The 14,582-nt window shown below is 53.9% G+C and overlaps 1 protein-coding gene across 2 annotated transcripts in view; it reads right to left on the minus strand.

The window, feature by feature from the left end:
• LOC129863688 (protein sidekick-2-like) overlaps positions 1 to 3,796 on the minus strand; it is a 221,182-nt gene extending 217,386 nt beyond the window's left edge. For both annotated transcript variants that reach the window (XM_055935861.1, XM_055935854.1), the window contains exon 1: positions 3,641 to 3,796. In XM_055935861.1, coding sequence (XP_055791836.1) covers positions 3,641 to 3,720 — 80 coding nt within the window. In that variant the 5' untranslated portion in view covers positions 3,721 to 3,796. The remainder of the gene's footprint in view (positions 1 to 3,640) is intronic.
• Positions 3,797 to 14,582: the final 10,786 nt, after the last annotated feature.

The following is a 14,582-nucleotide window of genomic DNA, read 5'->3' on the forward strand; positions in this document are numbered from 1 at the left end:
GCCAAAACCACCAAGTCAATGTGGGGGGTTGTGACGACACTCCCACTCTGTCTGCCAAAACCACCAAGTCAATGTGGGGGGTTGTGACGACACTCCCACTCTGTCTGCCAAAACCACCAAGTCAATGTGGGGGGTTGTGACGACACTCCCACTCTGTCTGCCAAAACCACCAAGTCAATGTGGGGGGTTGTGACGACACTCCCACTCTGTCTGCCAAAACCACCAAGTCAATGTGAGGGGTTGTGACGACCCTCCCACTCTGTCTGCCAAAACCACCAAGTCAATGTGGGGAGTTGTGACGACACTCTCACTCTGTCTGCCAAAACCACCAAGTCAATGTGGGGGGTTGTGACGACACTCCCACTCTGTCTGCCAAAACCACCAAGTCAATGTGGGGGGTTGTGACGACACTCTCACTCTGTCTGCCAAAACCACCAAGTCAATGTGGGGGGTTGTGACGACACTCCCACTCTGTCTGCCAAAACCACCAAGTCAATGTGGGGGGTTGTGACGACACTCCCACTCTGTCTGCCAAAACCACCAAGTCAATGTGGGGGGTTGTGACGACACTCCCACTCTGTCTGCCAAAACCACCAAGTCAATGTGGGGGGTTGTGACGACACTCCCACTCTGTCTGCCAAAACCACCGAGCTACCCCATTTCTTGGGCGCTGGGGAGGGTCATCAGTGAAATAGGACACACCTCGGCTCGGGTGTGTCCCGGGGATAAATACACCTTTCACTGCGTTGTCTCCCTCTTTGTTATAGGCTACGAGCCGGTTCGTAACAGGGTACATGTTAGCAGAGGTCATTGAAGTAATACTGTATGTACGGTTGTTAGGAATTTTGTTAATAAATAGTTAAAACAAATTCTAGCTTTAGATAAAACTATAACTAATTGAATTCTGCACGCCTGGTGAAAAGAGATGTGTGTTGTGGGTTATAAAATAACAGAAAGGGTCGTTAAACTATGGTTGAACTGACCCAACTTAGCCCTGAGATGTTTAGATAAGGCTGTGGGTAACCTTTTAGGTCTTCCATTATCTTGAGTTGTCTGCTAAAGTGGTAAAAAATTATAGTGAACCTTCAGGATAAATGATTATATTGTGTGTCATGTGAGTGCCCTGTGAAGTTGGAATTAACTTTTGAACTTGTTTTCTATTTGTCAGGACAATGAGACTTATTCTGTAACCTATGACGTCATATCTTGTATATAAACCTGTGTTTATGATCAAATGGCAGCGTGCTCCGAGAATAAACACTATTATCTAATTATAACAAGACTGTATCCTGTCTATTTTATGTTAATAAGTATCTTACAAATTCTTATAAATAGACAGATTGAATTTAATTAATGAGTACATTAATTAGTACAACAACGGTGCATTCAGAAAGTATTCAGACCCCTTGACTTTTTCCATATTTTTATTATGTTACAGCCAAACAATTGATTCCATCTACACACAATACCACATAAGGACAATTAAAAATAGGTTTTTAGAGTTTTTTTATGTATTAAAAATAGAAAACTGGTACATTTACATAAGTTTTCAGACCCTTTACTCAATACTTTGTTGAAATAACTTTGGTAGTGAATACAGACTCGAGTCTTCTTGAGTATGATGCTACAAGCTTGGCACATCAGTATTTGGGGAGTTTCTTCCATTCTGCTCTACAGATCCCCTCAAGCTCTGTCAGGTTGGATGGGGAGCGTCGCTGCAGTTATTTTCAGGTTTCTCCAGAGATCTTCGATCTGGTTTAAGTCCGTGCTCTGGCTGTGCCACTCAAGGACATTCAGAGACTTGCCCCGATGCCACTCCTGCGTTGTGTTGGCTGTGTGCTTAGGGTCGTTGTCATGTTGGAAGGTGAACCTTCACCCCAGTCTGAGGTCCTGAGCGCTCTGGAGCAAGTTTTCATCAAGGATCTCTCTGTACTTTGCTCCATTCATCTTTCCCTCGATCCTGACTAATCTCTCAGTCCCTGCCACTTAAAAACATTCCCACAGCATGATGCTGCCACCACCATGCATCACCGTAGGGATGGTCACTTGACCATTAAGGCATGATTGGCGGAGTGCTTGTAGAGATGGTTGTCCTTCCAGAAGGTTCTCCCATCTCCACAGAGGAACTCTAGAGCTCTGTAAGACTGACCATCGGGTTCTTGGTCACAATCCCCCCCATTTTTTTTGGTACCCTTCCACAGATCTGTACCTCAACACAATCTTGTCTCGGAGCTCTATGGACAATTCCTTCGACCTCATGGCTTGGTTTTTGCTCTGACATGCACTGTCAACTGTGGGACCTTAAATAAACAGGTGTGTGCCTTTCCAAATCATGTCCAATCAATTGAATTTACCACAAGTCCACTCCAATCAAGTTGTAGAAACATCTCAAGGATGATCAATGGAAACAGGATCCAGCTGAGCTCAATTTCGACTCTCATAGCAAAGGGTCTGAATACTTATGTAAATAAGGAATTTCTGGTTTTTATTTCGAATACATTTGCAAAAATTTCTTTAATTGATTATAGAATAAGGCTGTGGAAAAAGTCAAGGGGTCTGAATACTTTCCGAATGCACTGTAGATGTAAGCAGGGGTAAAGTGATAATGCATATATAATAAAGCAGCGAGTAGCAGCATAGTAAAAAAGGGGCTCAATGAAAATAGTCCGGTTAGCCATTCGATTAACTTTTTAGCAGTCTAATTGCTTGGAAAAGAAGCTGTTAAGGAGCATTTAGGCCCTAGACCAGGACCGCTTGCCGTGTAGGGTGGCTGGAGTTTTTCAAAATGTTTTGGTCCTTCCCCTGACACCGCCTGGTACAGAGGTTCTGGAAGGCAGGAAGCTTGGCCCCAGTGATGTACTGGGCTGTACACATTACAATCTGTAGCGCATTGCGGTCAGATGCCGAGCAGTTGCCATAACAATCGGTGATCCAACCAGTCAGGATGCTCTCAATGGTGCAGATGTAGAACTTTTTTAGGATATGAGGATCCATGCCTAATGTTTTCAGTCTTCTGATGGGGAATAGGCTTTGTCGTGCCCTCTTCACAACTATCTTGGTGTGTTTGAACCATGATAGTTTGTTATTCATTTCGACGCCAATGAATTTGAAGATCTTGACCCGCTCCACTACAGAACTGTCAAAGTGAGTGGGGGCATGCTCGGCCCCCTTTTGCTGTAGTCCACGATCAGGTTGAATTTACAATGGTGTTTGTGCTCTACTGGTTGCCCTTTTCATGTGGAAACAGGTGAGAAATCTTGCTGCTGTGATGGCACACTGTGGTGTTTCAGACAGATATATAGATAGATAGATAGATAGATAGATAGATAGATAGATAGATAGGAGGAGCCTGACAGGGCCAAAGAGAGGAGGAGCCTGACAGGGCTGAAGAGAGGAGGAGCAGCGGAGGGCTGAAGAGAGGAGGAGCCTGACAGGGCTGAAGAGAGGAGGAGCCTGACAGGGCCAAAGAGAGGAGGAGCCTGATAGGGCCGAAGTGAGGAGGAGCAGGGGAGGGCTGAAGAGAGGTGACAGAGTATCTTATGTATCTTCTCTCTCCACCTGTACTTCAGTAAGAAGTGTGTGAGCTTGGTGCCATTTTGGATGTATAGAGGCAATTACAGTATATAGTGGCAGCACTCACCTGTACTCCTGTGAGAAGCGTGTGAGCTCAGTGCCATTGTGGATCCATTTGAACTCCAGGGGCCAGCTCCCCTCTGCCATACATGTCAACACCAGCCTGTTACGCTCCAGGTGCAACTGGCTCCTCACCGGCTCCGTCTTAAAGTAGGGCGGCACGTCATCTGGAGAGGGGGGCGGGAGAAAGAGAGAGACAGAGTCACACATGGGAGATACTCACAGGTTCACAGGTGATCAATTAACAGCATCAGAAGAACAGAAAGAGAAGCAAACCTTGGTGATTATACATTGACTGTATGGGGAGAAACTTTCAGTGTAGTTGTGTGACAGCAGGGACATGCTTGTGTGTCACCCAAGTAAATCTGGACATGCTCCACTGCTCTCGCTCTCTAATCTGACTAGTAACAGAGGGCCACAGTCTGCTGACTAGAAACAGAGGGCCACAGTCTGCTGACTAGTAACAGAGGGCCTCAGTCTGCTGACTAGTAACAGAGGGCCTCAGTCTGCTGACTAAGAACAGAGGGCCTCAGTCTGCTGACTAGGAACAGAGGGCCACAGTCTGCTGACTAGTAACAGAGGGCCTCAGTCTGCTGACTAGTAACAGAGGGCCTCAGTCTGCTGACTAGGAACAGAGGGCCTCAGTCTGCTGACTAGGAACAGAGGGCCACAGTCTGCTGACTAGGAACAGAGGGCCACAGTCTGCTGACTAGGAACAGAGGGCCACAGTCTGCTGACTAGTAACAGAGGGCCTCAGCCTGCTGACTAGTAACAGAGGGCCTCAGTCTGCTGACTAGTAACAGAGGGCCTCAGTCTGCTGACTAGTAACAGAGGGCCTCAGCCTGCTGACTAGTAACAGAGGGCCTCAGCCTGCTGACTAGTAACAGAGGGCCTCAGCCTGCTGACTAGTAACAGAGGGCCTCAGCCTGCTGACTAGTAACAGAGGGCCTCAGTCTGCTGACTAGTAACAGAGGGCCTCAGTCTGCTGACTAGGAACAGAGGGCCACAGTCTGCTGACTAGGAACAGAGGGCCACAGTCTGCTGACTAGTAACAGAGGGCCTCAGCCTGCTGACTAGGAACAGAGGGCCTCAGCCTGCTGACTAGGAACAGAGGGCCTCAGCCTGCTGACTAGTAACAGAGGGCCTCAGCCTGCTGACTAGGAACAGAGGGCCTCAGCCTGCTGACTAGGAACAGAGGGCCTCAGCCTGCTGACTAGTAACAGAGGGCCTCAGCCTGCTGACTAGGAACAGAGGGCCTCAGTCTGCTGACTAGGAACAGAGGGCCTCAGCCTGCTGACTAGGAACAGAGGGCCACAGTCTGCTGACTAGGAACAGAGCTCCACAGTCTGCTGACTAGGAACAGAGGGCCACAGTCTGCTGACTAGGAACAGAGCTCCACAGTCTGCTGACTAGTAACAGAGGGCCTCAGCCTGCTGACTAGGAACAGAGGGCCACAGCCTGCTGACTAGTAACAGAGGGCCACAGTCTGCTGACTAGTAACAGAGGGCCTCAGCCTGCTGACTAGGAACAGAGGGCCTCAGCCTGCTGACTCGTAACAGAGGGCCTCAGCCTGCTGACTAGTAACAGAGGGCCTCAGCCTGCTGACTCGTAACAGAGGGCCTCAACCTGCTGACTCGTAACAGAGGGCCTCAGCCTGCTGACTAGGAACAGAGGGCCTCAGCCTGCTGACTCGTAACAGAGGGCCTCAGCCTGCTGACTCGTAACAGAGGGCCTCAGCCTGCTGACTCGTAACAGAGGGCCTCAGCCTGTTGACTCGTAACAGAGGGCCTCAGCCTGCTGACTAGGAACAGAGGGCCTCAGCCTGCTGACTAGTAACAGAGGGCCTCAGCCTGCTGACTAGGAACAGAGGGACACAGTCTGCTGACTAGTAACAGAGGGCCACAGTCTGCTGACTAGTAACAGAGGGCCTCAGTCTGCTGACTAGGAACAGAGGGCCTCAGTCTGCTGACTAGGAACAGAGGGCCACAGTCTGCTGACTAGGAACAGAGGGCCACAGTCTGCTGACTAGGAACAGAGGGCCATAGTCTGCTGACTAGTAACAGAGGGCCTCAGCCTGCTGACTAGTAACAGAGGGCCTCAGTCTGCTGACTAGTAACAGAGGGCCTCAGTCTGCTGACTAGTAACAGAGGGCCTCAGCCTGCTGACTAGTAACAGAGGGCCTCAGCCTGCTGACTAGTAACAGAGGGCCTCAGCCTGCTGACTAGTAACAGAGGGCCTCAGCCTGCTGACTAGTAACAGAGGGCCTCAGTCTGCTGACTAGTAACAGAGGGCCTCAGTCTGCTGACTAGGAACAGAGGGCCACAGTCTGCTGACTAGGAACAGAGGGCCACAGTCTGCTGACTAGTAACAGAGGGCCTCAGCCTGCTGACTAGGAACAGAGGGCCTCAGCCTGCTGACTAGGAACAGAGGGCCTCAGCCTGCTGACTAGTAACAGAGGGCCTCAGCCTGCTGACAAGGAACAGAGGGCCTCAGCCTGCTGACTAGGAACAGAGGGCCTCAGCCTGCTGACTAGTAACAGAGGGCCTCAGCCTGCTGACTAGGAACAGAGGGCCTCAGTCTGCTGACTAGGAACAGAGGGCCTCAGCCTGCTGACTAGGAACAGAGGGCCACAGTCTGCTGACTAGGAACAGAGCTCCACAGTCTGCTGACTAGGAACAAAGGGCCACAGTCTGCTGACTAGGAACAGAGCTCCACAGTCTGCTGACTAGTAACAGAGGGCCTCAGCCTGCTGACTAGGAACAGAGGGCCACAGCCTGCTGACTAGTAACAGAGGGCCACAGTCTGCTGACTAGTAACAGAGGGCCTCAGCCTGCTGACTAGGAACAGAGGGCCTCAGCCTGCTGACTCGTAACAGAGGGCCTCAGCCTGCTGACTAGTAACAGAGGGCCTCAGTCTGCTGACTAGGAACAGAGGGCCTCAGTCTGCTGACTAGGAACAGAGGGCCACAGTCTGCTGACTAGTAACAGAGGGCCTCAGTCTGCTGACTAGTAACAGAGGGCCTCAGTCTGCTGACTAGGAACAGAGGGCCTCAGTCTGCTGACTAGGAACAGAGGGCCACAGTCTGCTGACTAGGAACAGAGGGCCACAGTCTGCTGACTAGGAACAGAGGGCCACAGTCTGCTGACTAGTAACAGAGGGCCTCAGCCTGCTGACTAGTAACAGAGGGCCTCAGTCTGCTGACTAGTAACAGAGGGCCTCAGTCTGCTGACTAGTAACAGAGGGCCTCAGCCTGCTGACTAGTAACAGAGGGCCTCAGCCTGCTGACTAGTAACAGAGGGCCTCAGCCTGCTGACTAGTAACAGAGGGCCTCAGCCTGCTGACTAGTAACAGAGGGCCTCAGTCTGCTGACTAGTAACAGAGGGCCTCAGTCTGCTGACTAGGAACAGAGGGCCACAGTCTGCTGACTAGGAACAGAGGGCCACAGTCTGCTGACTAGTAACAGAGGGCCTCAGCCTGCTGACTAGGAACAGAGGGCCTCAGCCTGCTGACTAGGAACAGAGGGCCTCAGCCTGCTGACTAGTAACAGAGGGCCTCAGCCTGCTGACTAGGAACAGAGGGCCTCAGCCTGCTGACTAGGAACAGAGGGCCTCAGCCTGCTGACTAGTAACAGAGGGCCTCAGCCTGCTGACTAGGAACAGAGGGCCTCAGTCTGCTGACTAGGAACAGAGGGCCTCAGCCTGCTGACTAGGAACAGAGGGCCACAGTCTGCTGACTAGGAACAGAGCTCCACAGTCTGCTGACTAGGAACAGAGGGCCACAGTCTGCTGACTAGGAACAGAGCTCCACAGTCTGCTGACTAGTAACAGAGGGCCTCAGCCTGCTGACTAGGAACAGAGGGCCACAGCCTGCTGACTAGTAACAGAGGGCCACAGTCTGCTGACTAGTAACAGAGGGCCTCAGTCTGCTGACTAGGAACAGAGGGCCTCAGTCTGCTGACTAGGAACAGAGGGCCACAGTCTGCTGACTAGGAACAGAGGGCCACAGTCTGCTGACTAGGAACAGAGGGCCACAGTCTGCTGACTAGTAACAGAGGGCCTCAGCCTGCTGACTAGTAACAGAGGGCCTCAGTCTGCTGACTAGTAACAGAGGGCCTCAGTCTGCTGACTAGTAACAGAGGGCCTCAGCCTGCTGACTAGTAACAGAGGGCCTCAGCCTGCTGACTAGTAACAGAGGGCCTCAGCCTGCTGACTAGTAACAGAGGGCCTCAGCCTGCTGACTAGTAACAGAGGGCCTCAGTCTGCTGACTAGTAACAGAGGGCCTCAGTCTGCTGACTAGGAACAGAGGGCCACAGTCTGCTGACTAGGAACAGAGGGCCACAGTCTGCTGACTAGTAACAGAGGGCCTCAGCCTGCTGACTAGGAACAGAGGGCCTCAGCCTGCTGACTAGGAACAGAGGGCCTCAGCCTGCTGACTAGTAACAGAGGGCCTCAGCCTGCTGACTAGGAACAGAGGGCCTCAGCCTGCTGACTAGGAACAGAGGGCCTCAGCCTGCTGACTAGTAACAGAGGGCCTCAGCCTGCTGACTAGGAACAGAGGGCCTCAGTCTGCTGACTAGGAACAGAGGGCCTCAGCCTGCTGACTAGGAACAGAGGGCCACAGTCTGCTGACTAGGAACAGAGCTCCACAGTCTGCTGACTAGGAACAGAGGGCCACAGTCTGCTGACTAGGAACAGAGGGCCACAGTCTGCTGACTAGGAACAGAGGGCCTCAGTCTGCTGACTAGTAACAGAGGGCCTCAGTCTGCTGACTAGGAACAGAGGGCCACAGTCTGCTGACTAGGAACAGAGGGCCACAGTCTGCTGACTAGTAACAGAGGGCCTCAGCCTGCTGACTAGGAACAGAGGGCCTCAGCCTGCTGACTAGGAACAGAGGGCCTCAGCCTGCTGACTAGTAACAGAGGGCCTCAGCCTGCTGACTAGGAACAGAGGGCCTCAGCCTGCTGACTAGGAACAGAGGGCCTCAGCCTGCTGACTAGTAACAGAGGGCCTCAGCCTGCTGACTAGGAACAGAGGGCCTCAGTCTGCTGACTAGGAACAGAGGGCCTCAGCCTGCTGACTAGGAACAGAGGGCCACAGTCTGCTGACTAGGAACAGAGCTCCACAGTCTGCTGACTAGGAACAGAGGGCCACAGTCTGCTGACTAGGAACAGAGCTCCACAGTCTGCTGACTAGTAACAGAGGGCCTCAGCCTGCTGACTAGGAACAGAGGGCCACAGCCTGCTGACTAGTAACAGAGGGCCACAGTCTGCTGACTAGTAACAGAGGGCCTCAGTCTGCTGACTAGGAACAGAGGGCCTCAGTCTGCTGACTAGGAACAGAGGGCCACAGTCTGCTGACTAGGAACAGAGGGCCACAGTCTGCTGACTAGGAACAGAGGGCCACAGTCTGCTGACTAGTAACAGAGGGCCTCAGCCTGCTGACTAGTAACAGAGGGCCTCAGTCTGCTGACTAGTAACAGAGGGCCTCAGTCTGCTGACTAGTAACAGAGGGCCTCAGCCTGCTGACTAGTAACAGAGGGCCTCAGCCTGCTGACTAGTAACAGAGGGCCTCAGCCTGCTGACTAGTAACAGAGGGCCTCAGCCTGCTGACTAGTAACAGAGGGCCTCAGTCTGCTGACTAGTAACAGAGGGCCTCAGTCTGCTGACTAGGAACAGAGGGCCACAGTCTGCTGACTAGGAACAGAGGGCCACAGTCTGCTGACTAGTAACAGAGGGCCTCAGCCTGCTGACTAGGAACAGAGGGCCTCAGCCTGCTGACTAGGAACAGAGGGCCTCAGCCTGCTGACTAGTAACAGAGGGCCTCAGCCTGCTGACTAGGAACAGAGGGCCTCAGCCTGCTGACTAGGAACAGAGGGCCTCAGCCTGCTGACTAGTAACAGAGGGCCTCAGCCTGCTGACTAGGAAGAGAGGGCCTCAGTCTGCTGACTAGGAACAGAGGGCCTCAGCCTGCTGACTAGGAACAGAGGGCCACAGTCTGCTGACTAGGAACAGAGCTCCACAGTCTGCTGACTAGGAACAGAGGGCCACAGTCTGCTGACTAGGAACAGAGCTCCACAGTCTGCTGACTAGTAACAGAGGGCCTCAGCCTGCTGACTAGGAACAGAGGGCCACAGCCTGCTGACTAGTAACAGAGGGCCACAGTCTGCTGACTAGTAACAGAGGGCCTCAGCCTGCTGACTAGGAACAGAGGGCCTCAGCCTGCTGACTCGTAACAGAGGGCCTCAGCCTGCTGACTAGTAACAGAGGGCCTCAGCCTGCTGACTCGTAACAGAGGGCCTCAACCTGCTGACTCGTAACAGAGGGCCTCAGCCTGCTGACTAGGAACAGAGGGCCTCAGCCTGCTGACTCGTAACAGAGGGCCTCAGCCTGCTGACTCGTAACAGAGGGCCTCAGCCTGCTGACTCGTAACAGAGGGCCTCAGCCTGTTGACTCGTAACAGAGGGCCTCAGCCTGATGACTAGGAACAGAGGGCCTCAGCCTGCTGACTAGTAACAGAGGGCCTCAGCCTGCTGACTAGGAACAGAGGGACACAGTCTGCTGACTAGTAACAGAGGGCCACAGTCTGCTGACTAGTAACAGAGGGCCTCAGTCTGCTGACTAGGAACAGAGGGCCTCAGTCTGCTGACTAGGAACAGAGGGCCACAGTCTGCTGACTAGGAACAGAGGGCCACAGTCTGCTGACTAGGAACAGAGGGCCACAGTCTGCTGACTAGTAACAGAGGGCCTCAGCCTGCTGACTAGTAACAGAGGGCCTCAGTCTGCTGACTAGTAACAGAGGGCCTCAGTCTGCTGACTAGTAACAGAGGGCCTCAGCCTGATGACTAGTAACAGAGGGCCTCAGCCTGCTGACTAGTAACAGAGGGCCTCAGCCTGCTGACTAGTAACAGAGGGCCTCAGCCTGCTGACTAGTAACAGAGGGCCTCAGTCTGCTGACTAGTAACAGAGGGCCTCAGTCTGCTGACTAGGAACAGAGGGCCACAGTCTGCTGACTAGGAACAGAGGGCCACAGTCTGCTGACTAGTAACAGAGGGCCTCAGCCTGCTGACTAGGAACAGAGGGCCTCAGCCTGCTGACTAGTAACAGAGGGCCTCAGCCTGCTGACAAGTAACAGAGGGCCTCAGTCTGCTGACTAGGAACAGAGGGCCTCAGTCTGCTGACTAGGAACAGAGGGCCACAGTCTGCTGACTAGGAACAGAGGGCCACAGTCTGCTGACTAGGAACAGAGGGCCACAGTCTGCTGACTAGTAACAGAGGGCCTCAGCCTGCTGACTAGTAACAGAGGGCCTCAGTCTGCTGACTGGTAACAGAGGGCCTCAGTCTGCTGACTAGTAACAGAGGGCCTCAGCCTGCTGACTAGTAACAGAGGGCCTCAGCCTGCTGACTAGTAACAGAGGGCCTCAGCCTGCTGACTAGTAACAGAGGGCCTCAGCCTGCTGACTAGTAACAGAGGGCCTCAGTCTGCTGACTAGTAACAGAGGGCCTCAGTCTGCTGACTAGGAACAGAGGGCCACAGTCTGCTGACTAGGAACAGAGGGCCACAGTCTGCTGACTAGTAACAGAGGGCCTCAGCCTGCTGACTAGGAACAGAGGGCCTCAGCCTGCTGACTAGGAACAGAGGGCCTCAGCCTGCTGACTAGTAACAGAGGGCCTCAGCCTGCTGACTAGGAACAGAGGGCCTCAGCCTGCTGACTAGGAACAGAGGGCCTCAGCCTGCTGACTAGTAACAGAGGGCCTCAGCCTGCTGACTAGGAACAGAGGGCCTCAGTCTGCTGACTAGGAACAGAGGGCCTCAGCCTGCTGACTAGGAACAGAGGGCCACAGTCTGCTGACTAGGAACAGAGCTCCACAGTCTGCTGACTAGGAACAGAGGGCCACAGTCTGCTGACTAGGAACAGAGCTCCACAGTCTGCTGACTAGTAACAGAGGGCCTCAGCCTGCTGACTAGGAACAGAGGGCCACAGCCTGCTGACTAGTAACAGAGGGCCACAGTCTGCTGACTAGTAACAGAGGGCCTCAGTCTGCTGACTAGGAACAGAGGGCCTCAGTCTGCTGACTAGGAACAGAGGGCCACAGTCTGCTGACTAGGAACAGAGGGCCACAGTCTGCTGACTAGGAACAGAGGGCCACAGTCTGCTGACTAGTAACAGAGGGCCTCAGCCTGCTGACTAGTAACAGAGGGCCTCAGTCTGCTGACTAGTAACAGAGGGCCTCAGTCTGCTGACTAGTAACAGAGGGCCTCAGCCTGCTGACTAGTAACAGAGGGCCTCAGCCTGCTGACTAGTAACAGAGGGCCTCAGCCTGCTGACTAGTAACAGAGGGCCTCAGCCTGCTGACTAGTAACAGAGGGCCTCAGCCTGCTGACTAGTAACAGAGGGCCTCAGTCTGCTGACTAGGAACAGAGGGCCACAGTCTGCTGACTAGGAACAGAGGGCCACAGTCTGCTGACTAGTAACAGAGGGCCTCAGCCTGCTGACTAGGAACAGAGGGCCTCAGCCTGCTGACTAGGAACAGAGGGCCTCAGCCTGCTGACTAGTAACAGAGGGCCTCAGCCTGCTGACTAGGAACAGAGGGCCTCAGCCTGCTGACTAGGAACAGAGGGCCTCAGCCTGCTGACTAGTAACAGAGGGCCTCAGCCTGCTGACTAGGAACAGAGGGCCTCAGTCTGCTGACTAGGAACAGAGGGCCTCAGCCTGCTGACTAGGAACAGAGGGCCACAGTCTGCTGACTAGGAACAGAGCTCCACAGTCTGCTGACTAGGAACAGAGGGCCACAGTCTGCTGACTAGGAACAGAGCTCCACAGTCTGCTGACTAGTAACAGAGGGCCTCAGCCTGCTGACTAGGAACAGAGGGCCACAGCCTGCTGACTAGTAACAGAGGGCCACAGTCTGCTGACTAGTAACAGAGGGCCTCAGCCTGCTGACTAGGAACAGAGGGCCTCAGCCTGCTGACTCGTAACAGAGGGCCTCAGCCTGCTGACTAGTAACAGAGGGCCTCAGCCTGCTGACTCGTAACAGAGGGCCTCAACCTGCTGACTCGTAACAGAGGGCCTCAGCCTGCTGACTAGGAACAGAGGGCCTCAGCCTGCTGACTCGTAACAGAGGGCCTCAGCCTGCTGACTCGTAACAGAGGGCCTCAGCCTGCTGACTCGTAACAGAGGGCCTCAGCCTGTTGACTCGTAACAGAGGGCCTCAGCCTGCTGACTAGGAACAGAGGGCCTCAGCCTGCTGACTAGTAACAGAGGGCCTCAGCCTGCTGACTAGGAACAGAGGGACACAGTCTGCTGACTAGTAACAGAGGGCCACAGTCTGCTGACTAGTAACAGAGGGCCTCAGTCTGCTGACTAGGAACAGAGGGCCTCAGTCTGCTGACTAGGAACAGAGGGCCACAGTCTGCTGACTAGGAACAGAGGGCCACAGTCTGCTGACTAGGAACAGAGGGCCACAGTCTGCTGACTAGTAACAGAGGGCCTCAGCCTGCTGACTAGTAACAGAGGGCCTCAGTCTGCTGACTAGTAACAGAGGGCCTCAGTCTGCTGACTAGTAACAGAGGGCCTCAGCCTGCTGACTAGTAACAGAGGGCCTCAGCCTGCTGACTAGGAACAGAGGGCCTCAGCCTGCTGACTAGTAACAGAGGGCCTCAGCCTGCTGACTAGGAACAGAGGGCCTCAGTCTGCTGACTAGTAACAGAGGGCCTCAGCCTGCTGACAAGGAACAGAGGGCCTCAGCCTGCTGACTAGGAACAGAGGGCCTCAGCCTGCTGACTAGTAACAGAGGGCCTCAGCCTGCTGACTAGGAACAGAGGGCCTCAGTCTGCTGACTAGGAACAGAGGGCCTCAGCCTGCTGACTAGGAACAGAGGGCCACAGTCTGCTGACTAGGAACAGAGCTCCACAGTCTGCTGACTAGGAACAGAGGGCCACAGTCTGCTGACTAGGAACAGAGCTCCACAGTCTGCTGACTAGTAACAGAGGGCCTCAGCCTGCTGACTAGGAACAGAGGGCCACAGCCTGCTGACTAGTAACAGAGGGCCACAGTCTGCTGACTAGTAACAGAGGGCCTCAGCCTGCTGACTAGGAACAGAGGGCCTCAGCCTGCTGACTCGTAACAGAGGGCCTCAGCCTGCTGACTAGTAACAGAGGGCCTCAGCCTGCTGACTCGTAACAGAGGGCCTCAACCTGCTGACTCGTAACAGAGGGCCTCAGCCTGCTGACTAGGAACAGAGGGCCTCAGCCTGCTGACTCGTAACAGAGGGCCTCAGCCTGCTGACTCGTAACAGAGGGCCTCAGCCTGCTGACTCGTAACAGAGGGCCTCAGCCTGCTGACTCGTAACAGAGGGCCTCAGCCTGCTGACTAGGAACAGAGGGCCTCAGCCTGCTGACTAGTAACAGAGGGCCTCAGCCTGCTGACTAGGAACAGAGGGACACAGTCTGCTGACTAGTAACAGAGGGCCACAGTCTGCTGACTAGTAACAGAGGGCCTCAGCCTGCTGACTAGTAACAGAGGGCCTCAGCCTGCTGACTAGTAACAGAGGGCCTCAGCCTGCTGACTAGGAACAGAGGGCCTCAGCATGCTGACTAGGAACAGAGGGCCTCAGCCTGCTGACTAGTAACAGAGGGCCTCAGTCTGCTGACTAGAAACAGAGGGCCACAGTCTGCTGACTAGGAACAGAGGGCCACAGTCTGCTGACTAGGAACAGAGGGCCACAGTCTGCTGACTAGTAACAGAGGGCCTCAGCCTGCTGACTAGTAACAGAGGGCCTCAGCCTGCTGACTAGTAACAGAGGGCCACAGTCTGCTGACTAGGAACAGAGGGCCACAGTCTGCTGACTAGGAACAGAGGGCCACAGTCTGCTGACCAGTAACAGAGGGCCACAGTCTGCTGACCAGTAACAGAGGGCCACAGTCTGCTGACCAGTAACAGAGGGCCTCAG

Source organism: Salvelinus fontinalis, chromosome 1, assembly GCF_029448725.1.
Source record: "Salvelinus fontinalis isolate EN_2023a chromosome 1, ASM2944872v1, whole genome shotgun sequence".
Classification (NCBI taxonomy): Eukaryota; Metazoa; Chordata; class Actinopteri; order Salmoniformes; family Salmonidae; genus Salvelinus; species Salvelinus fontinalis.